This window comes from Hyperolius riggenbachi, chromosome 10 (assembly GCF_040937935.1).
Source record: "Hyperolius riggenbachi isolate aHypRig1 chromosome 10, aHypRig1.pri, whole genome shotgun sequence".
Taxonomy (NCBI): Eukaryota; Metazoa; Chordata; class Amphibia; order Anura; family Hyperoliidae; genus Hyperolius; species Hyperolius riggenbachi.
The window spans coordinates 78,560,987-78,587,389 of NC_090655.1; the positions used below are offsets into that span (position 1 = coordinate 78,560,987).

General features: G+C 46.3%; 1 protein-coding gene and 1 long non-coding RNA gene across 4 annotated transcripts in view; one reads left to right on the forward strand and one right to left on the reverse strand.

Annotated features, from left to right (window-relative positions):
- Nucleotides 1-19,037, forward strand: part of LOC137536049 (uncharacterized) — a 490,360-nt gene extending 471,323 nt beyond the window's left edge. For all 3 annotated transcript variants that reach the window (XR_011024508.1, XR_011024507.1, XR_011024509.1), the window contains one exon: nt 18,820-19,037. This is a non-coding gene — a long non-coding RNA (uncharacterized lncRNA). The remainder of the gene's footprint in view (nt 1-18,819) is intronic.
- WDR11 (WD repeat domain 11) overlaps nt 1-26,403 on the reverse strand; it is a 158,566-nt gene that overhangs the window by 16,693 nt on the left and 115,470 nt on the right. The window contains exons 20-26 of the mRNA XM_068258016.1: nt 22,500-22,608; nt 21,481-21,543; nt 18,873-18,938; nt 16,154-16,301; nt 13,602-13,697; nt 9,257-9,422; nt 1,266-1,363 (exon numbers count right to left, since the gene is read on the reverse strand). Of these exons, the coding sequence (XP_068114117.1) occupies nt 1,266-1,363; nt 9,257-9,422; nt 13,602-13,697; nt 16,154-16,301; nt 18,873-18,938; nt 21,481-21,543; nt 22,500-22,608 (746 nt within the window). The remainder of the gene's footprint in view (nt 1-1,265; nt 1,364-9,256; nt 9,423-13,601; nt 13,698-16,153; nt 16,302-18,872; nt 18,939-21,480; nt 21,544-22,499; nt 22,609-26,403) is intronic.

The following is a 26,403-nucleotide window of genomic DNA, read 5'->3' on the forward strand; positions in this document are numbered from 1 at the left end:
TTTAACAGTTTCACAGCATCAGAACTTTGTTTCTCTTATACAAGCCTCATTTTTAGCTGCACAGAAGAAAACTGCCCGGGCATTTTTCCCCTGATGCTGTGCAAAACATGATGGGATTTCTGATGTTGTTGTTCTCGTTCTGCTGTTTTGGTGCATTTTTTGTTTTTTTTTACATTTTTAATTTGACATTTGAAGCCTAGCGTGTGCAGATCAGGACACAGGACAGTTGGAACTGTGTCTCCTGCTCCCTGTCACCTCCTTTCAACCAAAAAGATCGCTGCCCCCATGACAAACATGGCAGCCCCCATGAATCACAAACATTTGCCTGTCCTTTTAAAACAGGGTGGGTAAGAGATTATATTACCTATCTATTCTAATTAACATAACTAATAACTTCATTACAGTATGTTTGTTTAGGCTGAAGTTCCCCTTTAAGGACCAGAGCAGTTTGCATGGGGGGAGGGGCACGTTTAGATAGCTAGGCATGGGCATCCCCGGTATAGATGGAGCCCCACCCCCAGTATAGATATGGGTATAGCCAGCAGCCATTACTCACCTCCCAGGGTCCTGCGATTAGCAGCTCTGCCCCCCTCTGCTCTGTCTGGCTTCCCTGTGCGCACTGCCACTTTAGAGTCAGAGCAAGCAGGGGAAGCTGGGCAGAGGGGAGGGGAGCAACGTTCGCCAGGGAACGTCATGAAGGTGAGTCCTGGTTCTCTTCTATCGCTCCTATCGCCGCTGCTTAACACTGAACACTGATCACTACGATCGGCTGGCGATGGTAGTGATCACATGATCAGGAGCCAATCGCCATGGCTCCTGATCAGTAAGGGGAGAGGTCTGCTGTCATGTGACAGCTTAATCTCCCCTCTCGGATGCAAGCGATTGTGGCAGGAGTGGAAATAGCAGCTGGCATAAATCCTACGCCGCATCAAAGTTACACAGCCACAAGTGTGGCGTAGTATTTACTACACGCAGTCCCCAGAAGGTAAGGCTATCTCCCAGTAAGCATGTTTAATTTTTTTTTACATGCTTTTGTGTTTGAAAAAGACATTTAATTTTCCCTTTCTGCCAGGCCACAATTTCCCACAGCATGAAAGCACTTGTTTCGCCTCCTCAACTCTCCCGCTGATCAGAACTCAATGCTTGGCCAGAGGCCAAACAGTGAGTCTGTACAGCAATCATCCTGAATTGATCTCTAAGATAATTTTGGGTGATAAAGTGTGTACGAACTTAACAGGTCTTCTTGTGACCTTGATGGTACTGACCTTGGCAAGCCACGCTGCATGGTTCCACTCATTGTACGTTTGCAGGTACCGACAGGCATCAGCAGCCTTGTCTATTAGGCACAGGAGCTGCACTCCCTCTGTATGAGACAAAACATCAGTTAGTTTAGCCTTTGTCTTGTTATAACTGGCCAATGTTAAAGGTTGAGTCACAGACTAATTCTGAATGTCAGCTCACTGCCCATACAATTCTATGGGCCTGTTCACATATCTAAACTGTAACCAATCGTGTTATTGGAACTTGCTGCATGTAGGCGTTACATTCACATGTGTTGTACAATTTACACACATTAGAACGTGTGCATTATGCCACACGCACTGTGAATCCAGCCTAACATGCTACATTCCCAGAACTCCAATGGATTGGGTGAAATGTTACACACCTTCCAACTTTGAGCTAAGAAAGAGGGACACTTTAAGACACGCCCCTGCCCCACCCCTAACCACACACCCTCCAGGCAAATCACAAAGAAATTAGAACCAAAAGATGTAGTTTTAGCATTCAGACCACACTGGTCCCTTCTATCATCAGTAGTTTTCAGTTTAACACTTGAAAAATAAGAAATATATCAATTTAATTGATGGGAAGAAAAAGATTAAAGTCTGTAAATATTTGTATTTTTCTCCTGAAAAATGTATTAAACTCAGATCTGTACAGGAGTCCCAAAAGAAGGACAAAGAAAGAGGGACAGAGGGATTTGGTTACCAAAGAGGCACTGTCCCTCGAAAGAGGGAAAGTTGGGAGCTAGGTTGGTTAGTGTATGTACAGATGTCCTCAGACATCAGAAACCTCCTCTACCAACAATCTGCCAAGTCTGAAAAACCTTGGCCAACTGCAGTTTCTGCTGCAGTGAGATGCTTATGCGCATCTCTTTAACAGGACAGCCAATCAAGTCATTTGAAATCAGCACAAACAGGCACAAATGCTGTCCATACATAAGATCCTAGGCTATAGTAATCTTTTGCCAAGGTAAACCTGTACTACATTGACTAAACACGCTGGTGCCCATTAGGCTTGCCACCAACATCACATGACTGGTGGTTGTAACAGTTGTCCAATTGAAGCAGTGTAGTGACGGCCTGAGCCCACTGAAGGCATGGTGTCCACATTTCAGTTACACATCAGGGCTAGTTTCCATTCTGCGTTGTGAATCCCTACCGGAGGGGCAGAGCTTGCGATCCCATTCATTATACTGAAGGGGATCTTGGGTGCAAATGCCCCGAAATCTAGATGAAGAAAAGTGGCACACAGGACCTGCTATTGTGGCCTACCGGAGTGTTCTTAGCCCAAAAAAACCCCCAAAAATGTCAGACAGTTCAGTATTAGAAACGATGGCTAGGCACATCCAGTATAAAAGTGAAAAAATGTATTGAAATAAATTAAAAGCAGTGATCCAGACAGGGGCATACCTAGAAAGCCCCTGGTCCCCCTGCAAAAATTTCCGCCCCCCCCCCCCGGGACTTTTTGGGGGCAGGAGGGGTCGCAGCATAAGAGGAGAGCTGTGGCCGCAGATCGGTGGGGAGGGGGGAAATTCCCCCCCTCCCTCACCTCGGGCTCTCCTCTTAGCGCTCCCCCTCCTGCAATCATTGGTTGTGCTCATGGCAGCAGCGGCGGCGGCGGCAGGCAAGCTAAGCGCATACCTCCTTCTTGCCGGTCTCCGATCACTAAGTGCTTTATGGAATTTCATAGAACTTCCTATTTACACAGGAAGTTCCATAAAGCACTTAGTGATCGGAGACCGGCAAGAAGGAGGTATGTGCTCAGCTTGCCTGCCGCCGCCGCCGTTGCTGCCACGAGCACAACCAATGATTGCAGGAGGGGGAGCGCTAAGAGGAGAGCCCGAGGTGAGGGAGGGGGGGAATTTCCCCCCTCCCCACCGATCTGCGGCCACAGCTCTCCTCCTATGCTGCGACCCCTCCTGCCCCCAAAAAGTCCCCGAGCGGGCCCTAGGGGGGCCCCGGGCCCCCCCCCCCCGCGTCAGCAGGGGCCGCATCCCCTATTGTTACGCCAGTGGATACAGACCATGATTTGAACATGCTGTAACCTTCTCTCCTTATGGTCTTTATCACAGTTTTCGATATATTTCAATAAATGTAGGCATTTTTATACGGGAGGTGCCTAGCCACTCTTTCGAATACTGAGCAATTGCCCTGAAATCCAGACAACCATGCGCTGTGATTCAAAAGTGAATTGCAGCGCATGAATGGAAACAGCAGACAGTGCTGTCCCTGCCATCACGTTTCCATAAGCACACCTGAAAGCGTGCTGTATGGAAACAAGGCCTCAGGGCCCTTTTCCACTAGCAATCGCTAGCGCTAAACACTAGCGATTGCTATTCAGCAAGTCCCTAATTTTTTTTTTAGGCAATTGCGATTTTGCTATGCAATGCATTGCATAGCAAAATCGTGGTAAAAATCGATCCGAGGCGAGATCGCACTTTAGTAAAAATCGAACTGCGGTATAAGAAAATACCTACCGTGATTCCTATGTTATTTAGTAAAGACTAGCGATTTAAAAATTGCTAGCGATTTACGAATTTACATTGCAACCGCCACTAGTGGAAAAGGGCCCTCAATGTTAGAGATGCTGAAAAGTGGACAGAAGCGGACACATCTGCGTCAGTGGGCTCAGGTCCTTAAAGGGAACCTTAACCGGCGAGGAAAAATAAATTCACTTACCTGGGGGCTTTCCCGAGCCTCCTGCAGCCGTCCGGTGCCCGCGCCGGTCCTTCGGTGCCCTCCGGTCTCCCTCCGCCGCTAAGTTTCGTTTTCGGACGACTGCCAGTCGTCCTCGGGCCCCTTCCGCATTCCTAGTCGTAAACTGCAGTAAAGCGCGTCCGCATGACACGTTTGGCGTCATGCGGACGCGCTTTACTGCAGTTTACGACGAGGAATGCGGAAGAGGCCCGAGGACGACTGGCAGTCGTCCGAAAACGAAACTTAGCGGCGGAGGGAGACCGGAGGGCACCGAAGGACCGGCGCGGGCACCGGACGGCTGCAGGAGGCTTGGGAAAGCCCCCAGGTAAGTGATTTTTTTTCCCCCGCCGGTTAAGGTTCCCTTTAAGGAGTAAAGGTGCCCATACATCTAGCGATAATGGGTAGGTCTGACCAAGAATCTGATCGGAGAGAGATTTGTCGCTGCCACTTAGTTTTTTTTCTTGCCGACTGGCCAGCCGATGGCCATTGCACCTGTGCGGCCCTAGCGGCGCACATCCTCAATAATGCCCCAGCTGCTGGAAATGTGCAGAACTAGAATATCTAATTCTGTGCATGAGCAGGATGCTCCCGGCAGCAGGAAAGTGATTGAAGACATGCACGGCCATCCACGTGGCTGAATCGGCAAGAAAGAAACGTAGTGACAGGACAGCAGGGGACTGCAGATTTGATCTGTGATGGAGAGGGCACAGGGCGACTGCAGGGGGCTGGTAGAAGCACCAGGTAAGTGAAACTTTTTATTTTCCCCTCAATTTGATTTAGGTGCACTTTAGTATCACAGACACACACCAAAGAAATTTATTTTCAGAGAAAAGTAAAATGACACTGAAGCCAGACACAAGATGGCAATCTGTAGAATGGCTTCACAGGTTTATGTTACAGAATTTGTGCACAGGGCCACTTTAAATGGAAATTGCCTGCTTGGCAAATTTAGTGCTCTACATCTGAGAGGATAATTCACATTTTCTCGCCACTATGTAGAATGCTAAAGTAATAGATGTGTTTCCAGCTGGGTGGCGTGTAGTAAGTGGATTGCGCGGCGCTGCCAAGAAGCATGCTGCCAGCACACCAGGTGTTACAGCTAATCCACAAACCGTTTTCCAAGTAAAGAGCCTCGCCAGGTTCTGTGCCGGCATGAGGTCTTCCCATCTACATGCACCTTAATAAGGAGGCTGCACTGCTCTGAAATGGGGAAGACTTCATTCTGAAACAGAAATCTTGCGGTATAAACTGCAGCACTTCAAGCAATGCTATATCGTCGAGTTATGTTTCAAGAGACACTAATCTCTTCTGTGGGCTTTTCTAAACTTTTTTTGTCATAAGAATACAGTATATCCTTTTTCAGAGCCTGAAAAGGAGCAAATTCTCTATATAAAAAAGGTCAAGTTAAGAAATGTCTACCTTTTTAATTTTAGTAATACCTTTTTAGCACCTAGATCAGGGGTCCCCATAAGTTTTGCGTCAGGGGCCAGGTCAACATACTTCAGACTGCTGGGGGGCCGGAGTATACATAAAACGATGTAGAAGTCTTTGTGGGCCAGACAGTGAAGCATACCCAGGTGACATCCTGCAGTTCAATTGGACAACAGTGTCACCTGATGTGGAATTTGATTGGAAACCAGCAAAATTATTGCATTCTGGCTTCATTCTATATGCAGACCACCAATATTTAAAGATGTAGCTGACCGCATTCAGAATATATTTTGTGTGTGAGGGGCCGGTAAAAAAGCCTCAGGGAGCCACATTCGGCCTGCGGGCCTTAGTTTGAGGACCACGGGCCTAGACTGTACAAACCACGTAAATACTAGTATTTATATCGCGCCAACATCTTCCGCAGTGCTGTACAGAGTATATTGTTTTACAGTCTAATCCCTACCATAGTCACATGTCTATGTATGTATTGTGTAGTGAATGGATCATAATCCAGGGCAGTGATAGGCAAACTTGGCTCTCCAGCTGTTAAAGAACTAAAAGTCCCACAATGCATTACAGCAGTCTGACAGCCACAGTCATTCATAAAGGCAAATGCATTGTGGGACTTTTAGTTCCTTAACAGCTGGAGAGCCAAGTTTGCCTACCACTGGTCTAGGGGGAAGCCAATTAACTTATCTGTAGGTCTTAGGGTTGTAGGAGGAAACCCCATGTAGACACAGGGAGAACATACAACCACTGTGCAGATAGTGCCTTGGTTTGGATTTGAACTGGAGTACCCAGCGCTGCAAGGCGAGAGTGCTAACCACTACACCATCGTTCTGCCTGTATATAATATTCTGGAAATAAAGAAAGCATTGATCTGAGTGTAAGGGCTCAAACCCACTAGCAGCCTTTTGTAAACACTAATGATTTGAAAAAGCTCTTGCTAATGCAATGCTATGGGGGATTTTTTTTTTATAAAATCCCATTGCTTAAAGTAGTTATCAGGCAAAAATAACCCAAATGGGCTTTACTCACCTGGGGCTCTCTCCAGCCCCTTGCAGCCGACTGTCCCACCCTCATCACCTAGTTCTACAACACCTGCGCAAATCACCCAAAAAATACAATTTTACCACATCCATGTAGTATGCGGCTTTACCTGCACAATAAGCTCATAATATTAAATATCTCTTGACCCTCACATTACATGGAGGTGGTACAATTGGTCAGTGACTGGCCAATCATAATTTAAAGTGTGTAACAGGCAATACTCAGCTAACCCGTCGTTCCTTGTTTGTTACAGCCAATGGTGGTTGAGCGTGTGTTATGAGGTTTTTCTCAAGATTGATCCCACTAATAGCCGAGATTATTGCATATGCTAAGAAGGGTGTCTAATAATTTGGGGGCCTGGTGAAGCAGTTAAAATATTGGTTACATAGTTACATAGTTATTTTGGCTGAAAAAAGACATACGTCCATCGAGTTCAACCAGTACAAAGTACAACTCCAGCCCGTCCCCCACATACCCCTGTTGATCCAGAGGAAGGCGAAAAAAACCCCACCAGGCATGGTCCAATTAGCCCCAAATGGGAAAAATTCCTTCCTGACTCCAGATGGCAATCAGATAAAATCCCTGGATCAACATCATTAGGCATAACCTAGTAATTGTAGCCATGGATGTCTTTCAACGCAAGGAAAGCATCTAAGCCCCCTTTAAATGCAGGTATAGAGTTTGCCATAACGACTTCCTGTGGCAATGCATTCCACATCTTAACCACTCTTACTGTAAAGAACCCTTTCCTAAATAAATGGCTAAAACGTTTTTCCTCCATGCGCAGCTCATGGCCTCTAGTCCTTTGAGAAGGCCTAGGGACAAAAAGCTCATCCGCCAAGCTATTATATTGCCCTCTAATGTATTTATACATGTTAATTAGATCTCCTCTAAGGCGTCTTTAGACTAAATAAACCCAGTTTATCTAACCTTTCTTGGTAAGCGAGACCTTCCATCCCACGTATCAATTTTGTAGCTCGTCTCTGCACCTGCTCTAAAACTGCAATATCTTTTTTGTAATGTGGTGCCCAGAACTGAATTCCATATTCCAGATGTGGCCTTACTAGAGAGTTAAACAGGGGCAATATTATTCTAGCATCTCGAGTTTTTATTTCCCTTTTAATGCATCCCAAAATTTTGTTCGCTTTAGCTGCAGCGGCTTGGCATTGAGTACGATTATTTAACTTGTTGTCGATGAGTACTCCTAAGTCCTTCTCCAAATTTGATGTTCCCAACTGTATCCCATTTATTTTGTATGGTGCTAGACCATTGGTACGACCAAAATGCATGACTTTACATTTGTCAACATTGAATTTCATCTGCCATGTATGTGCCCATATAGCCATCCTATCCAGATCCTGTTGCAATATGACACTATCTTCCTGAGAGTTGATGATTCTGCACAATTTTGTATCTGCTGCAAAAATAGCAACATTGCTCACTACTGCATCTACTAGGTCATTAATAAATAAATTGAAGAGCACTGGACCCAGTACAGACCCCTGTGGGACCCCACTGCTAACAGTCTCCCATTTTGAGTACGATCCATTGACCACAACTCTTTGTTTTCTGTCCATTAGCCAGTTCCCTATCCATGCACACAAACTCTTCCCCAGTCCTTGCATCCTCAACTTTTGCACCAGACTTCTGTGGGGAACAGTGTCGAAGGCCTTTGCAAAGTCCAAGTATATCACATCTACAGCATTCCCAATATCCATATTAGCATTCACTACCTCATAAAAGCTGAGCATGTTAGTCAAACAGGACCTGTCTTTAGTAAACCCATGTTGATGCTGAGAAATAAGATTATTTTCTACTATGAAGTCATGTATAGTATCTCTTAGTAACCCCTCAAATAGTTTGCATACAACTGATGTTAAGCTTACAGGTCTATAATTTCCTGGATCAGATTTTTTGCCCTTCTTAAATAATGGGAAAACGTGGGCTGTACGCCAATCCACTGGGACTCTGCTAGTTGCAAGAGAGTCACAAAAGATAAGATAAAGGGGCTTAGCTATAACTGAACTTAATTCTCTTAGGACCCGAGGATGCATGCCATCCGGGCCAGGTGCCTTGTCTATTTTTAATTTATTTAGTCTTGCCTTTACTTCTTCCTGCGTTAAGTATTTAATATTACAGTTAGAAGATTGAGACTCTTCTGCCTCTGTAATTTGCAACAGTGCTGTTTCCTTTGTGAAGACAGAAGCAAAGAAAGCATTTAATAACTCTGCCTTACCTTGGTCGTCCACCATTGAGTTCCCACCCTCATCCTTTAGGATTCCTATACAGTCAACCTTTCTTTTTTTTTTAGAGTTGATGTACTTGTAAAACTTTTTTGGGTTAGATTTGATATCCCTAGCGATTTGATTTTCAGCTTCGATCTTTGCCAGCCCAATAGTAGAATATTGGTAAACTTACCAATATTCTACTATTGGGCACTGGCTACCACCAATAGCAGAATATAGGCAATTTTACAGATATTCCACAATTCATTCATCAAACCTTCCTCTCACACTAACCTTCCCTCTTCCTGCTCCTAATGCTAACCTCCTACCTACACTTCGCAATAACTTCCCTTCCTTACTCCTCTCCTCCTAGCGCCACCCTAACCCCACTTACCCCCACCCCCCAATCCCCATTGCTGGCAGTGCTATCGAATTTAGATTTCAATTATTTGCAGCACACAACACTACTACTGACTACTTACTCCCAACACTACCCCCTCCCCCCCTCCTAGTCTAACACTATTGTCTTAAGTGTATATTTTGATTAATTAAACAGAAGTAAAATCCCACCTGCCAGTTTTCCGTTGGCTATCATGTTGGTGGCCACAAGTTTGATGGTGCTCTGAGAAGGTCCAGAGGAAGTGACTGTGGTGACAAGGCAGGCCTTTAGCGAGTCACAGTAATACTGCGGGTTGTCAGGGCTGGTCTCTAGGAGTAGTTGTACAGCTCGGTCAGTCTGGAAAAGGAAATAGAGCATAGCAATGACAAATGTTATACAGAAGTTATTTTTGTAAGTAAATGAAATTGTTAAACTTCAGCATACAGCTGCTGTAACATTTTGCAGAAGGTTTCTGGAGAGTACAACAGTTTTTGTTGGTCGTATCTCAGTCCAGTTTCTTTTGCGGGTTCCATGGTTTGAAGGAGTTTATCCTGCAAGGACACCAACAATACAACAGATGTTGATGATGCATTGTTTAACCACTTAAGGACCAGAGAGACCGCTGAATCGCCACACATACTCGCCACACACCCGGAGCCTCAGGCTACCCACTCTGCCGTCTCTGACAGCAGAGCCCTGTGAGACAGTCAGAAGCTGCTTTCATTGGCTCCTGACCCCATCTATGAATGTAAGCATTCCCATTGGCTTACATTGATAGACGGGGTCAGGAGCCAATGAAATCGGCTCCTGACCAGCCAAAGAGACAGACACTTATATCGCGCTTTTCTCCTGGCGGACTCAAAGCGCCAGAGCTGCAGCCACTAGGGCGCGCTCTATAGGCAGTAGCAGTGTTAGGGAGACTTGCCCAAGGTCTCCTGCTGAATAGGTGCTGGCTTACAGATCAGGCAGAGCCGAGATTTGAACCCTGGTGTCCCGTGTCAGAGGAAGAGCCCTTAACCATTACACAATCCAGCCAAAGGGCTCTGCCAGCCGCAGCTCACCCTTTGAGCCGTTCAGGAGCCGATTTCATTGGCTCCTGACCCAGTCTATTAATGTAAGCACTCCCATTGGCTTACATTGATAGACGGGGTCAGGAGCCAATGAAAGCGGCATCTGACTGGCTCATAGGGCTCTGCCATCCTAGAGACGGCAGGCGGAGTGAGATGCAGCTGGCAGAGAGTGATAAAAGAGGCGAGAATGCGTGGCAGTAGTGTGAAATTTACGCCCTGGTAAGTATTCGAGCATCAAAACAGGGCGTAGAATTCAATCTCCGGAATCGGTTAAAATAATTAGGCCAGCCCCCATATCCCTTTCAGTTCACCATATTTTCCTTACCATAAGATGCACCTAGATTTAGAGGACAAAAATAAGGGGGAAAAAATAAATAACCCCCCCCCCCCCCCCAATTACTATGTCCCCTTGTACCTCATGTCCCCCAGTAACTTGTGCCCACCCCTGTGCCCTCTTTCCCCTCCTGTGTTGTCTTCTGTCCCCATTTCCTCCTTTGTCCCAGTGTTCTCTGTCCCTCTGAGTCCTCCTCCATCCCTTTGTGTACCCAGACATGTAGAAGCCGCATACTTGCAGAGGTCCTCTCCACCAGGCACTGCTATTGTGACTTGCAAGCTGACCAGACTGAGGGACATCTGGCAGGCTGCAGATTGGCAAGAGCGGCAGCTGACCAGGCTTACAGGCATGGGCCCAGTGTTATGTCCGGCGCGGCTGTGGCTTGCGCAGGGGGATCCCACGTGGAGCCGGAGAGGCTCCCTGACTTAGCTGCTGCTGACTGGTGTAGAATTCTGCCAATCAATGCTAACTGCTAAGTTACTGGCGCTGATGCTCCCGCAGACCGGGCTATGGTGCCATCATTGGGCCAATCACTGAACTTGCTTAGTAACTAATCTGCTGCCTGCCCGATGCCTGGTGGGCATTCAGCCCATTTTTCCTCGCCAACACCTGGCTGATACCCGAGCTCTGACTGCAGCTCTCCTACAGATGCAGGCCAGTCAGAGTTGTGATCTGCTAACATTACAAGTTGCATGCTGCCCCACTGTGGAGCTCTGAACATAAATTGCAGTCAGGGATGTGAAGTATCAGACAATGGGGAGGGGAGCAGGCCCCATACCCACAGCAGTACAGAAAGCATTTGCTGTAGGAAGTAAGACAGGGTATTGCTGTACTTGCAGCACTAGCTCTGCAGTCAGGTTTTCATTATGCCTTTTCATGGACTTTAACAAAATCAGAAGTAAAATAGTGACTTATGGCCATTCAAACATTTCTAGTACTGGCCATGTTCAGCAATGATGTCCAAAGGCATAGATTTCAATGCAACATCTTTGAATCTTTTAAAATTATATTTTGTTAATCTATTTGCATAGATTACAAATCAGCATGATTACTATAATCATTTTTTTCTTAAAGGGATAGTTAATTGAAAAAAAAAAAAAATGTCCATTTACTTACCTGGGACTTCTTCCAGCCCCCTAACGTCCTGCTGTTTCCTTGCCATGATTCTGTGCTACAGCAGTGTCCCCCTCCGTAAGCTGGATGACTGAGTTGCCAAGCCACTGCGTATATGTGGCGCTGGCTTCCTCCATCTCGCGCCCACGGATAGGAGCATTCTGCATGTGCGCAAGTTTTGCTGCACATCCAACATTCGGAGGGGGACACTGTGGGAAGAGAGCAGTGCGGGGTGATAGTGAGAGGCCAGGAAGACTTCAGGGGGCTGTAAAAAGCCATAGGTAAATGGCTGGGCAATTTTTTTTCCCCCTTAAAGTAAACCTGAGCGCAAAGATTCGCCTGTATTTACACTTCCCTTCGGCTTCCTCCAAGCCCATGAGGTCCGTTGAGTCCCTCTCCGTCCTGTCAGGCCACTCCGTTCTGCTACTATTTGGTCCTCAGAGTAGGTGTACCTCCCATCGGGCTCCTCCTGCTGGAGCGTTCTGTGCTTGCACAGTAGTAAGCTCCCAGGCATGGAGGCAAGGTCCCCACCTGCCTGTACCTCTCTCTGCCATACAACTGGGATGAGTAATGTATGCCTTTTAAACTTTTTCAAATAAACCTAAAAGTTTTATCTAGGGATGTGCAAGGCCTCTCTTTTTCTTCTGTGTTGTATACAAAACTCATGGGGCTGGAGGAAGCCACAGGCAAGTATAAATACAGACTAATTTTTGATCTCGGGTACACTTTTAAGTTCTCTTTAAAGGATGCATCAAGCAAATGTTCCTGCCCCATGATACCGGGGGCTTCCTTCTGCCCCTTGAAGCAAACATGTCCCACGCAGCATCTCCGCTCGCAGCCGCCAGCCCCGGGTACATTCCGTGTGCAGAGGCTGACCTCCTCTACTGCGCCTGCACCACTCTCAATCAAGTCCACATTGTCCACAGCGTACTGCGTGCACAGTTTCATGCAGGCGCAGTAAGGATGACCTCGAGGTCAGCCTCTGCACTGGCGGGGACAGCGGGCTGGAGGTTGCGAGCGGAGATGCTGCGTGGGACATGTCAGCTTCAAGGGGCTGTAGGAAGCCCCCGGTAAGTATATTATGGGGCAGGAAACTTTGCTTGATGCTACCTTTAAGGTTGCTTTTGCATGGATGCAATGGTTTTAGTGAACTTATCATTTCTTTATGAAGCAACAGTACTTTTTATATGAGGAAATTCTTTGACTGTTCTCCACACAGAGTCTGTTGCGATAACATCGCAATGCAACATAGCTGAAAAGACGCACGGCGCATTACCGCTGTGGCGGGACCATACAGTACAATGAAAGTGTGCCTCACTGCCACTGAAAACGCAGTCGCATTACTCAATACACGGCATGCTGTATGTTACTACATCAGAACCCGCCGCACTGCCCTCGATCTGGAAACTCCCACAGGAATATCATTGCATTGCAGTGATATTGTCTGCTGCAGGTGTGAAACAATGCTAATAGACACTTACCTGGAGTTAGGCTGCTGGAGAAATTCCACACTGCTGGATGTAAATAGCAGAAATATAATATGGAAGTCTAAAGTTCATAAATCCATCCTTCCTCCACCCCAAAATAAATACAGTTTGCGTGAAAATTCTCATCAAGTTTCACTATATCCTGCAGTATGATTTATAAAGTGGAAATATTCAGAGCCAGAGATAAGCTGGCCATACACTGGTCGATGGTCAGATCGGGGGGGGGGGGGGGGGGGGATCTATCTGATCAATTTCCTCCACACACTGAACATTTCAGCATGTCATTTTTTTATTTATGTTAATATCTAACCACAACATTTCAGTGTTCGAAGCAGTGCAACGCTATAGCTTGTCAATCTGCCATAAATTAATATCCCCCGTCCAGTATGATCAACTGATTTCAGCCTACAATCGATACATCGGCTGGCATGCAGGGCATGAATTACTAGCAGATGATTAGAATCGGCTGGATATCAACGGTAAAAATCAACCTGTGTACGGCCAGCTGTACTAGAATGTGAGCTGCACCCACCTGTCCGAGGAGTAACAGCTGATCTGCGCATTTCCTGGTGTGCTCATAGCTGGAGCGCTTCACCTCCTGCAGACAGATCCTGTCCAGCTGGAATTTCTGCAAGGAAGAGGAGATATTTATAGACCGACAACAGAAGCTCAGCATACACTTCCCAATGTTCGTATGCACGAGCAAAGATTCAATTATCTACCCACGGTAATTGGAAATCACAGGAGGACGGTCAACACTTGATTTTGATCAGCAGACATATGTACAAAAATCAATAGACATGCCCCCACCACTACCAATAAGCCTGTCAATCTCTCACCCACACCCAACTGGGTTTAATTTGATTTAAAAATAAATGGCCATTTGCGCTGCCTAATGTGAACGAAGCTTTTTTTTTTTTTTTTTTAAAGAGACTAACAAAAAAAAAATATTTCCCCTGGGGGGTAGTCACCTCGGGTGGGGGAAGCCTCGGGTCCCAATGAGGCTTCCCCCTCCCCTGTAGCTGCAGGCAATCCAGCGCTGGCTCCAGCGGGTGGCGCTGTTGCGGCACTCAGCACGGAGATAGGCGGAAATAGCCGATCTCTGTCGGGTCCTCTCTACTACGCAGGTTCAGGAGACTTGCGCCTGTGCAGTAGAGCGGCCCAACAGCAATAGGCTATTTCCGCCTATCTTTGAGCGGAGAGCTGATACTGCGCCTGCGCTGGAGCCGGGAAGGTAAATATTTACATGTCCAAACTGTACAATTCCACGGTAGCAGTGCCAGGTATTTTGTATCCTGGAGTTTGCCGGTGCCGAGCCTCGACCGGATTGCTCACACGGTCTCCTAGTAACACTCCAAATAAATCATGAGGCGGCACACCACTGGCTGCAAATATGCTTGTATTAAGAAACAGAAGCAGTGCTTCTGTTTCTTAATACAAGCATATTTGCAGCCAGTGGTGTGCCGCCTCATGATTTATTTGGAGTGTAAATATTTACATGGCCACCGTTCGGAGGGGCACAGCGAGACCACCGTGGAACACAGGAGGCGGACGGGGGAAGCCTTAATAGGATCCAGAGACATCCCCCACCCAGGCGAGTACCCCCAGGGGAACTTTTTTTAGTTACAAGTTTTCTTTAAGGGCTCGTTCCCACTATCGCGAATCTGCATGCGTCCAACGCATGCAGATCCGCACATGTAATGCAAGTGGATGGGCCTGTTTCCACTGTAGCGTTGTTGAGGTGCGTTTTTTCCAGCGTGAAAAAAACGCACAAAAGAGCCAACGATTTCGCCTGCGTTGGGAATCCGTGCGAATCGCCGCTAATGTATTTAATAGTAAAAACGCATGCGTTTGTTACATGCGTTTTTACCCGCGATTTCGCGTGCGATTTCGCACCTTTTTCAATTTTATTTAGCCCTGGCAGTGTCATGGTTAATTTCGCATGGCACCCTGCCATGCGAAATCGCAGGCGAAATCGCGGGTAAAAACGCATGTGGAAACACATCCGCATGCGTTTTTACAAGCGTCGGAATGCGGCCGAAATCGCGTCGCAACAGTGGAAACAAGCCCTTAGAGATTATGAAAAGTTTTAATGGATTACAAATAAATATTAATTTTGCAGAGGAGCGCTGGGTCACCTTTGGTTCAAAACAGTATATATTGCTGTATGTTACTGACACAGCACTGTCCTACTGTCAGCTTCTCCTGTCCTGTGTTATGCATTTGCAGAATGAGCTTTCAGCGCATACCATGTTTCATCAGTTAGAGGGAACCAGAGGTGAAAGGGATATGGAGGCCAACATTTTTATTTCCTTTTAAAAGTGAACCTAAACTGAATTAAAAAAAAGTGTCACTTACCTGGGGCGTCTACCAGCCCACTCCTTTCTGTAGTGGCGGAAGACTAGAGGATCAAGGAGTACCAGCGCGGGGACAAAGAGGCTGCAGTGGGCTGGTAGAAGCCCCAGGTAAGTGAAACTTTTATTATTTGATTCACTTTTAGGTTCACTTTAAATAATGCACATTGCCTGGCTGTCCTGCTGATCCTCTGACTCTGTTCAGGGTCCTTTTAAAAAGTAGAGGCAAATGTGGACTTACCTGGATCTTCCTCCAGCCTCCCGTAGCCCGCGAGGTCCCTGTGTCCTCTGGGTCCCCCCTCTGTGGTCCGTCTTGCCTGGCCCAGAGGTACCTCATGAGCTACAGGGGGCTGGAGGAAGCCCCAGGTAAGTTCAGATTTGCCATTTTTACATCTGCTAAGGGTCCCTTTAAACCATAGAAATCTGATCTGCATGCTTATTCAGGGTCTATGACAAGATTAGCTGCATGCTTGTTTCAGGTGTTTGATTTAGACTCTTCTGACAGAAAGATCAGCAGCACTGTCAGGCAACTGGTATGGTCTAAAAGGAAATACATATGTCAGCTTCCATCGGTCTCACCTCTCACACTGGTTATTTTTGGTAAATTCTCAATTTTTTTCTCCTTAGAACTAAAGATGATAAATCAGCCCACTGTCTGCGCTGACTTTCTGCAGCATTACTAAAGAGTTTATTCTAGATGTAAATGTGCTGTGCAGATAGAAGGGGTTACCTGGAAGTAAGCATTCTCACACAACAGGTCATTGCAGATGTCCAGCGGCTCAGCAGGGAGGCTCGTGGCAGTGCAATCATTCTGGAAGACTTGCAGGTAGTGAGAAGCCACAGTCCAGAAATCAAGCTCAGACTGATCCCCGTATAACCTGTGGAGGAGACAGATCAGAACGACAAGCCTTAATGCTTATACACACATCAGACTATAGTCTTTGGAAAATGAAAGATCACAGACCAATCTTACCACCCTTCATGTAGTATGAGAGCCATACCTTCACAGTCTTTTCTATGGAGCTAAACTCCCCATCAGAAAAAAATCTTTGCAAGATGCTGCACACACAGATGCTGTACAGACACGAAAGATCAGTATCTGCAAAAGATCTGTTCCTGCCAAAGATCCGTTTCTGCAAATTGCATTCATAATCTAGGAGATCTGCAGATCATCATACACACCTTGTTTTACAGACATTCATCTGCAGATCAGATCCACCAGGATGGATTTTCAGATCTGCAGATGATTGTCTGATCCGCAGATGAATGTCAGTTAAACAAGGTGGGTATAATTATCTGAAGATCTCATAGACTATGAATGCATTTCATTTTGCAGATACTCATCTTTTGAATGTCTACAGCATCTTTGTGTGCAGCATCTTGCAAAGATCTCTGTCTGATGGGGAGTTCAGCTCCATAGAATAGACTGTGAAGGTATGGCTCTCATACTACATAGAAGGGGATAAAATTGGTCTGTGATCTTTCATTTTCCAAATACTATGGTCTGATGTGTGTATGAGCCCTTAGAGGCTGATACATAAAGAGTGGGAAATGGAGGATATACCACAAACCAGGGCCAATCATTTTTCCAGCTTGCATGCACATTTCATGCAAATCGTATGCGGCTTTGAATTGGGCCAACCCAAATCAGCAAGAAGTGTATTTAACTGGCCCAATATCAAACTACATATGATTTGCATAAAAAAAACGAAAAAAAAAAAAACTTGCATGCAAACTGGGGAAAAAATGGCATTTCACTAATCATCTCTAGTAGGGATATATAGGATTTTGTGGAATGAAAGTATCATTTCAGCAAAGTAGGTAGAGAAAGGAGGATTTAGGCTATATTACACTAAGCCCTAGACTCAGGCTACCTAATACTGAGGGAACCTCTGGCTACCTAATGCTAAGTGGCACCTGCAGCTATAATGGGAAAGGGAAGGAAGGGAGAAGTGACAGCTGGGCCAGCCAGCACATTTGCTGAAAGGTTTGGCAGGAGTTTGTGGGTTCTCGAAGGGCAAAGTCTAGAGCGCCAGGACATCTGTGCCTATAGGCTCCAGTGATGTAAACCTGGCCCTGCCTATACTGCCACCACGGTTTCCTACAAAAGTTAAAGCAGCTGTAGACTGAAGCTGAAAGATAATATAGATTTTTACTATTTGGCAAAGATTGCGTGCACATGGCAAATGTACCTGTTTTTATACAGGTGGCGTAGCACGCACTTCGCTCACATAATGCAAGTAGTGAGCTTGTTGGTTGTAGAATGTGTGTTTCACTACTTGGAAGTATCAAATGTTTTACTAATGATTACCAACGTTTTCATAGTATATTCTTAATAATGGAAGTGTGCAGCTTTGACCAATATCAATGCATCTTTGTCAAGGAGCCCAATAGGAAATTCAAGTCAAGTTTTTCAGCATGAAATTGTTTGGGAATTGCCATTTTGTTGCTGCCACACCGCCTTGGCCTGTGCCCCCCTCCCCATACCCCCTGCATCCTCCCCCCCCCCCCCCCCCCCCCCCCCCCCGGAAGTTAAAATTGTGATTTTAACTTCTTGACGACCGCTTCACGCCAATCGGCAGCCCCAGGACCATTCCACGCGTATCTGCATGAATGGCTGGGAGCGGGCATTGCAGGGGATCACGATCGCCGTTCGGCTGTGTGACACGGCTGTCCCCTCTGTAGGCAGGGAAGTGATCCGCTGTCGTAGGCCGAAGCCTATCACAGCCAATCACGCCGATTGGCTAGCGGGGGGAGGGAGGAACAAAAAAAAAACAACACATTTTTATTATCTGTGGATTGATCAATTGTCCTTTACATCTATTAAATATCTATCAAACTGCAGCACTGCAGTGCAATGCTATAGGTCAGTGATGGCTAACCTTGGCACTCCAGCTGTGACAATACTACAAATCCCATCATGCATCTGCCTCCCCGAGTTATGCTTAGAGCTGTCAGAGTATTTGCCATGCCTCATGGGACTTGTAGTTCCACCACAGCTGGAGTGCCAAGGTTAGCCATCACTGCTATAGGTCATCAATCCACTGCCACTAACAGTCCCAATTAATCAAAATGTTCCTTCTGGTCTGATCAATCATCTTGACATTCAGCTGTAAATCAACCTAAATTATGATTGGTGAGCATATTATCTAACTCTTATATTTTGCTACTACTCAAGGTTGCTTTAAAAATAACATGCTACAGGTGACTAAATGACATCCACAAATATTTGTCCATTTTGACATTTATATTTAACAGCTGCATTTGCTGACATGAACAATGGGAAGCACTAGAAATGATGAAAAGGCAGGGAAGGTTTTATCAGAAATAAAATAACTGGCTGACTGCAGCATGACATGGACAGAGAAGTAATCTTCATTATTCCTTTACTTTCAGGTACCAGAAGGAAGGGCCCAGGTATAATCAGATACATGAAGCGGTCACCATACCTGGCCACCAGCTGACACCGCTGTGTTAGAGTGAATTCCGAATCCAGGAGAAGGTTTTTCACATCACTGCAAACATAAATGAAGACTCCTTAACTCTCTGTAATGCATTGTGCTTCCTACATAAACATTTTAATAAATAATAACATTTCTAATTCTTCTTTAAAAGGCAGCCTTAATATTGCAGAGAGGGGGCAACTGATTTAATAATAAAAAAAGAAAAATATATCAGAAAAAGGAGTTCAAGCTATTTTTGTTTTGTTGATTTATGAAAGTGGTAAAAGGTTTTGTACCCTGGCAATCGGAAGAAGTCCTTTCAATCCCGTTCAACGAGATGCAAATAATTCCCACTGGATGTATCATTATGCAAATTCTGTATGCCTAGCCAGGATTTGATTGGTCACTGTTCATGCTGAATACATTTTAATGTATATTGAACAGCCTTTCTCCATCAAGGTTTGATTAATCAGATGATTGTGTACCTGGTGGCTTTTCAAATTCAGTCATTGTCCACCATTCTATATACACTTTTAATTCTAAGGCAGACAGACGGCTGACCTGCGCACTTGTGGAGCAGTTCAGCATCCAGCCTGCTGGCCATGAGTACCGGTTCACATTAGTTTGTGCTAGCGGATCTGGACGTACGGTTCCGTGGTCTGTTCTACTGAACGGACAAAAAAAAAAATAAAAAAAATGCTGCAGGCCCTAATTTCCAGGACCGCTTCGCTCAGCAGAACGGAAGGACTAGCAGTACGTCACACGCGTTGGCAGCGTGTATAGGGCCAACGGAAGAGCGGAGGATTCAGAAGACAGACAGACACTGCGACACAGGACAGGTAATATATAAATGCACACATACATGCACATTTATAGATTAGGGGAACAGCGCTGGTGATGTTGTCATTCGTCTCGATATCGCTCGCTGCTACTGCCGTGCACTCGACCGATCACGACAGCCCAAAATCTTGCAGCATGTCTGACCAATATATGCAACCAATTTTGGCCTGAAATTGGTTGCATTGTCGGTCAGGAATGCACTTAGCAGCACAGATTTTCATCCAATTTGAATCAGACCATGCCCGTGGTGTGGGCAATGCAGGTGACCATGGCGACGCACGGCGCTGCATTGCTCTGTGATTTTCTCGGATGTATTTGCGGATAACTTCCTGTGGAAATACCGGTGTTGCTGGATATGTGATGGCTGCAAAGTGAAATCATTCCAAGTAGATGACGCAATAACCATACTTAAGGACTGGTTCACACGGACGACAGCTTGAAGCTGCGTCGTCCTGAGACGTCTCGTTCGGGGGGGGGGGGGGGGGGGGGGGTGGCGGTACGGCGATCTGGCGGTACGGCGATCATCAGCTTCTCATTGCGTTTAGCGGTTCTCATCCCCGCAAGGGGACATGAAGATGCGGTGGCGAGGCGACGCTGCATACGGCTTCTAGGGCCGACGGAAAAGATGCGGTTGATTGCGCAAACGCTCCCATGCACTTGAATGCGGTAAACGCCGCCAAGAATACGTGTGAACCAGCCCTAAAGGGAAATTCCACTTTCATTACAAAATGGCCATAAACTCAGAAACCTTATTTTGTAAATTAAAAGGCCATTAAATTTTTTTTTATTTCATTTGCAACCAGCTAAGAATTTCTAGTGTTGACAGGTGTGACAGGAAATAAAATTGCTCATCTTAGCTACTACAGCAACAGTACTAGGTTTGGAGTACGGATTTATTACAATCCCATATTCCTGCATGCATGAGCAATTAGCTGCAAAGCCACCAATCCATAGACTGGCAGGAAATCAGGATACTTCTTCTACATAAAATAATGTCTAATGGCTGTGTTTTATATGGGCATAAAAACAAAGCAAGCAAATTTACATTCTACTAACCTCTGCAATTTGTAAATCTGAACGAATAGGATTTCATTTTTCGACAAGTGGAATTTATCTTTTAAGCCAGAAAAAAAAAATGAGTTTTACTCACCCTGGGCTTCTATCAGCCCCCTGCAGCAGTCCTGTGCCCAGGGCACAGGACTGCTGCAGGGGGCTGGTAGAAGCCCCAGGTAAGCAACACTCATTTTTTTTTCTGGCTTAAGTGTCTCTTCAACAGCAGAGAAACACAGAACTGTAATCTAAAGAAAAAAAACATGCATACATGGCTTCTCTGCCAAATGTCCGCGACTGTCGGGACAAATCAGAACACTACAAGACAGGCACTTCAGCTGCTGTTAAAGGTTAACATAACCGTTATTTTCAGCTTTTCCATGTACCATTTTACAGCAGGCTGAAAGGGCACAGATGGTCAGAGAAGCACATTTGTGTCCCCAGCGAAGAGGAGTAACAGCGCAACACACACACACACACACACACACACACACACACACACACACACACACACACACACACACACACACACACACACACACACACACACACACTCACACTCACACTCACACTCACACTCACACTCACACTCACACTCACACTCACACTCACACTCACACTCACACTCACACTCACACTCACACTCACACTCACACTCACACTCACACTCACACTCACACTCTCTCTCTCTCTCTCTCTCTCTCTCTGAAGATCTGACACTCACTTGGTTAAAGCGTTTATCTGCTGCTGGATCAGGCTTGTTAGATCTTCATGCTCCGGATAGTTGCTGCAATTAAACAATATCAATTATATCAATTATTCAGCTTCCATTGCAAAGCCTCTTTAAGCCCGACTCAAAAACTCAAGGACACACAATGCCCAAAGCAACAGACATAAGCAGAAAACATTATTCCAACATAAGAATACTTAGAGGACAACTAAAAGGAGTGGGATATGGAGGCTGCCATATTTATTTCCTTTTAAGCAATACCAGTTGCCTGGCTATCCTGCTGATCCTCTACCTCTAATATTTTTAGCCATAGACCCTGAACAAGCATGCAGCAAATCAGGTGTTTATGACATTATTGTCAGATCTGACAAGATTAGCTGCATGCTTGTTTCTGGTGTTATTCAGACACTACTGCAGCCAAATACAGTAGATCATCAACAGGGCTGTCAGGCAACTGGCATTGCTTAAAGAGAACCAGAGACGAAGCACCCTCATGTATTCTACCTTATAAATTGTTCTCTGTTTAATCTGACTGTTATCACCTCTGATAAGAATCCCCGACTGAGCATTCAGTCTAGCTTTGCTACAGAAAGATTATAGCTGAGTCTGTCTTCTCTGGTGTCTTTTCAAGCCCAAGCCTGCCCCCTTGTGGCTCTGCTATAATGACTCAGCTATAATCATTCCCGGCAAAGCCAGACTGAATGCTCAGTTGGGGATTTTTATCACAGCTGATAACAGACACTTTTAGCAGTGAGGATGAAATGGAAAGCAGGGTAGGTGTTTTCTCTAATGTTCCAACTGATATATATGGTAAAATACATGATGGTGCTTCGTCTGTGGTTCACTTTAAAAGGAAATAAATATGGCAGCCTCCCCCTTCAGTTGTCCTTTAAAATTGCCCATCCAAGATTGAATCATGGATGGGTAAATCAGGCCCAGACAGTTTGTGTTTGCTCGATGCAGAGACTCATTCTCAGACCTGATAGACAAGCATCTGAGGTAAAAAGCCTTACACATCTGTAATGTCCAAGGAGTGCTTCTCCCCCCAGGGCTGGTGAAGCAGGAAGGCTTTCAGGACCAGAGAGGCTCTTGGGAGTAACATGTATGGACACCACACAGGATCTGCGAACACATAAAACAGAACAGTTATTTCACGCATGACAGTTCAAGGCCTTATTATAGAGAAGAGTTTTTTTTTTCCCTTTTCAATGAAGAATAATAAATATGGTGAAACATGGGTGAAATTCCAATGGGACAAAATCTAATAAAAAATTATGGTAAACAGAAACCTGTGGGCAGATATGGATGTTAGACGTGAAAATCATGTACACTGCCCTTCTCCCCTGGTATTCACTTCCCCGGGACGTTTCGGTGCGCAGGGATTCTACAAACACTTGAACATGGTGTCCTACTATCGGGCTCGGGTTTACATCACAGGAGCCTATAGGCACAGATTTCCTGGCACCCTAGACTTCCCCCTCCATGAACCAATAAGTGTATTAGCTGGCCCAGCTGTAACTTCTCCCATAGTTCACTTGTCCGTCATAGGTAGCTACTGGGGGTGATCAATGAGATGCAAATATTTCCGAGTTCATGCAGAATATATTTGCATAAATTTTTCACCTGTCCTGATGCCCACCGCTCTCCTCTCTAGCCCACTTTTCATACCTAAAAGCTGGTCCAACATTGGACCAAGTTGGTCGTGGATGTTTGCCCCGGGATTTGGGGGGTCTAAATCGCTTTGTGGCAGGGATAGCTAGAGGTGCCCCCAAGTATTCGGTAGCTAGAGGTGCCCCCGACTGAAGGAAGATCTAGTCAGTGGAATGCAGAGAGCCAGGTGTGTAACCTCTCATTTACACTCTGCTCGGGGCTCTGCATATGTAAGGCAGGAGGGAGGCACTTGGAGGGGAGCCATCTTTCCAACATCAGGCGCCTATAGGCACGTGCCTACAGTGCCTCATGGTAAATCCAGCTCTGCCTACTATATTTTCTTTGTGTTCCTTTACAGCACATTCTAGTTGCTATAGAAGAGCAGGATTTTTAGGTACAGCTTTTAAATACATGTCAGGAGACTGTGCTGGTACTTTGGAATCCTGTTCTTTTCAGTTAAAGTAGATCTTGTTCCTTGCTCTATTTAGTTTTTATGGCTACTTTTAGTACAGCTAAAAATGATCAGGAATCACTGTTGCACAAATGACTGCTTCTCTCTAACATATTAGACAGAGAGGACTAAACAGACTTAAAGTTCTGGGCATTACACCTGTTCTGTGCATAGTGCGGATACAAATCAGGCTTCAAGGCAAGAAAGTAGTCAAATATGAATGACATGATGAAGATTTCTGATGCATATTTTTATCCACTCTTTCCCACACTGCTGCCAAGGGGAGCCCCACTCCTCCAACACAGTTTATCTATGTATACCAGCAATGTTCAAGTGATGACGGGGAGGCAGAAGGTAAACAGAGGGATGTCATAAGGCAGAGAACATGCCTCTGTGCCCCCCACACCACTGCTCTCTGCCCCCAACCGCCACGCTATGGCCCCCCAAAATTAGCGACATTTGTCACGATCTCCGAGGTAAACATGCGGGAGAGCGATTCCCTGGTCAAAACAGCCACTAGGGGTGTTCCTGCTGGCTCTCTGATTCAGAGATCACGAAAGTGGGCCAGTGCGGCCCACAGGAGCAGCGGTTTTGGAGGCTAGTGAAGGGCTCATGAGTAGTTACCTACTCGAACTTGTGATTCAAATACGGCTTTATCGCCTCAGCTGTGTGTATGGGAGACGGGGTTTCTAACCCAGAATTCTGTTGGCTTCTATGCGTCCCAAACGTCTTGCACGCGGCCTATGGGATGCGTTGCAAGACTCACTACCGCGCACTTCCTGCTTGTCTTGTAGGAGAAAGTGCGCGGTACTGAGTCTCGCAACGCGTCCCATAGGCCGCGTGCAAGACGTTTGGGACGCATAGAAGCCGAAATTGATGTACATTATTTCAAAGGAAATAAATACATTGACTGGCTGTCCTGCTCATCCTCTGCCTCTAATACTTTTAGCCATAGACCCTGAACAAGCATGCAGATTGGATGTCTATGATCAATCTGACAAGATTAGCTGGATGCTTGTTTCAGGTGTGTAATTTAGAACCTACTGACTAGAAAGATCAACAGGACTGCCAGGCAACTGGTATTGTTTAAAAGGAAGTAAAAAAAGCTTCCATAGGTCTCAAACCTCGGTATCCATTTAGCCAAGTCTCAGTCAGTGTCACAAAGAGCACTGGCATTCCACAGTCACTCCCTAGGAGGGGGCGTGGTGTTCCCAGTTATCACCCCTCCTTTTTTGTGCCAGTTAGAGGGTAGATCATCTCTTAAGGCCCATTCACACCTGAGCGGGAATCACGCGATTCCCGCTCAGAGCAAACCGCTAGCGGTTTTGTAAAAACCGCTACACATTGTAGCCATCGGCAGTGTTCTTACTTCTGCGTTTGCGGTTAGCGATAACCGCAGACGCGCTGCATGCAGTGGTTTGCCGGCGATTAGCGTTCCACGATTAGCGATCGTGATTAGCGTGCAAAGCATGCTAATCGCGATCGCTAGACAACCGCCGCAGTGTCCAGTGATTTTTCCGTGTTAATCGTGGGAAAATCACTCCCGCTGCGGTTTCAGATGTGAATGGGCCCTTACACCTGCTGCACCATCCTGAATAGCAGTGGGAAGAGTGGCTGAATTTGAGTGATAAAGCATCAGAGGGATCTGCCCCAGATCGTAGAGTTATAGAAGAGCCTTCTACCCAGGGCCGAGCCTGGGCGGGTGCTGCGGGTGCAAGGCACCCAGGCGCCTGCCTCTGAGAGGCGCCGCCCGGCCGCTGCTCTCCCCCTGTGGCCGCCGGCGCTCGCTCGCTCCCTCCGTCTCTCTAGCCGCCGGCGCCGCCGCGTCAGACCTCGATCAGGCGGGCGGCGCTAGGACCTATCACGCCGCACTGATATGCGGAAGTGACATCACTTCCGCATATAGAGCGGGTGCGTCCGGACTCCGGCGCCTTCTCACTGGTCGGGTCGCCTGCTGATTGAGGTCTGAAGCTGCTTCAAGGTGAGGGGGGAGCGGCGGGAGGGGAGGGTTGGGTGCGCTCCTCTCACTCTCTACCTAAACGAGGACCCTATACACCCTGGCTACATATACTGGTCACATATACCCCCTGGCTATATATATCCTGGGCACATATTACCCCCTGGCTACATATTCTGGGCACATATCACCCCCTGGCTACATATCCCGGGCACATATCACCCCCTGGCTACATATCCCGGGCACATATCACCCCCTGGCTACATATCCCGGGCACATATACCCCCTGGCTACATATCCCGGGCACATATCACCCCCTGGCTACATATCCTGGGCACATAGACCCCCTGGCTACATATCCTGGGCACATAGACCCCCTGGCTACATATCCTGGGCACATAGACCCCCTGGCTACATATCCTGGGGACACTGGCTGTTTGTCATTATGTGCATTTGCTGGTGAAAAGCTGTCTTATTATGTGCATTTGCTGGTGAAAAGCTGTCTTATTATGTGCATTTGCTGGTGAAAAGCTGTCTCATTATGTGCATTTGCTGGTGAAAAGCAGTCTCATTATGTGCATTTGCTGGTGAAAAGCAGTCTCTTTATGTGCATTTGCTGGTGAAAAGCAGTCTCTTATGTGCATTCAGTGGGGAAATTTTGTCAGTAAAAATAATCTTTTGTCAGTAATTTTTTAGGTATTTGTCAGTAAAAAATAACGTGAAAGGTTGGCAACACTGGCAGGCTGCGCGGCGCAACGGGAAAGATACAGGCAGCCCACCTCACGCTTGGGCTTGGCGGGGGGGAGGAGCCGACGAGAGCGAGCGAGAGTAGGGTGGCCGCAGGCAGCCATAAATACGC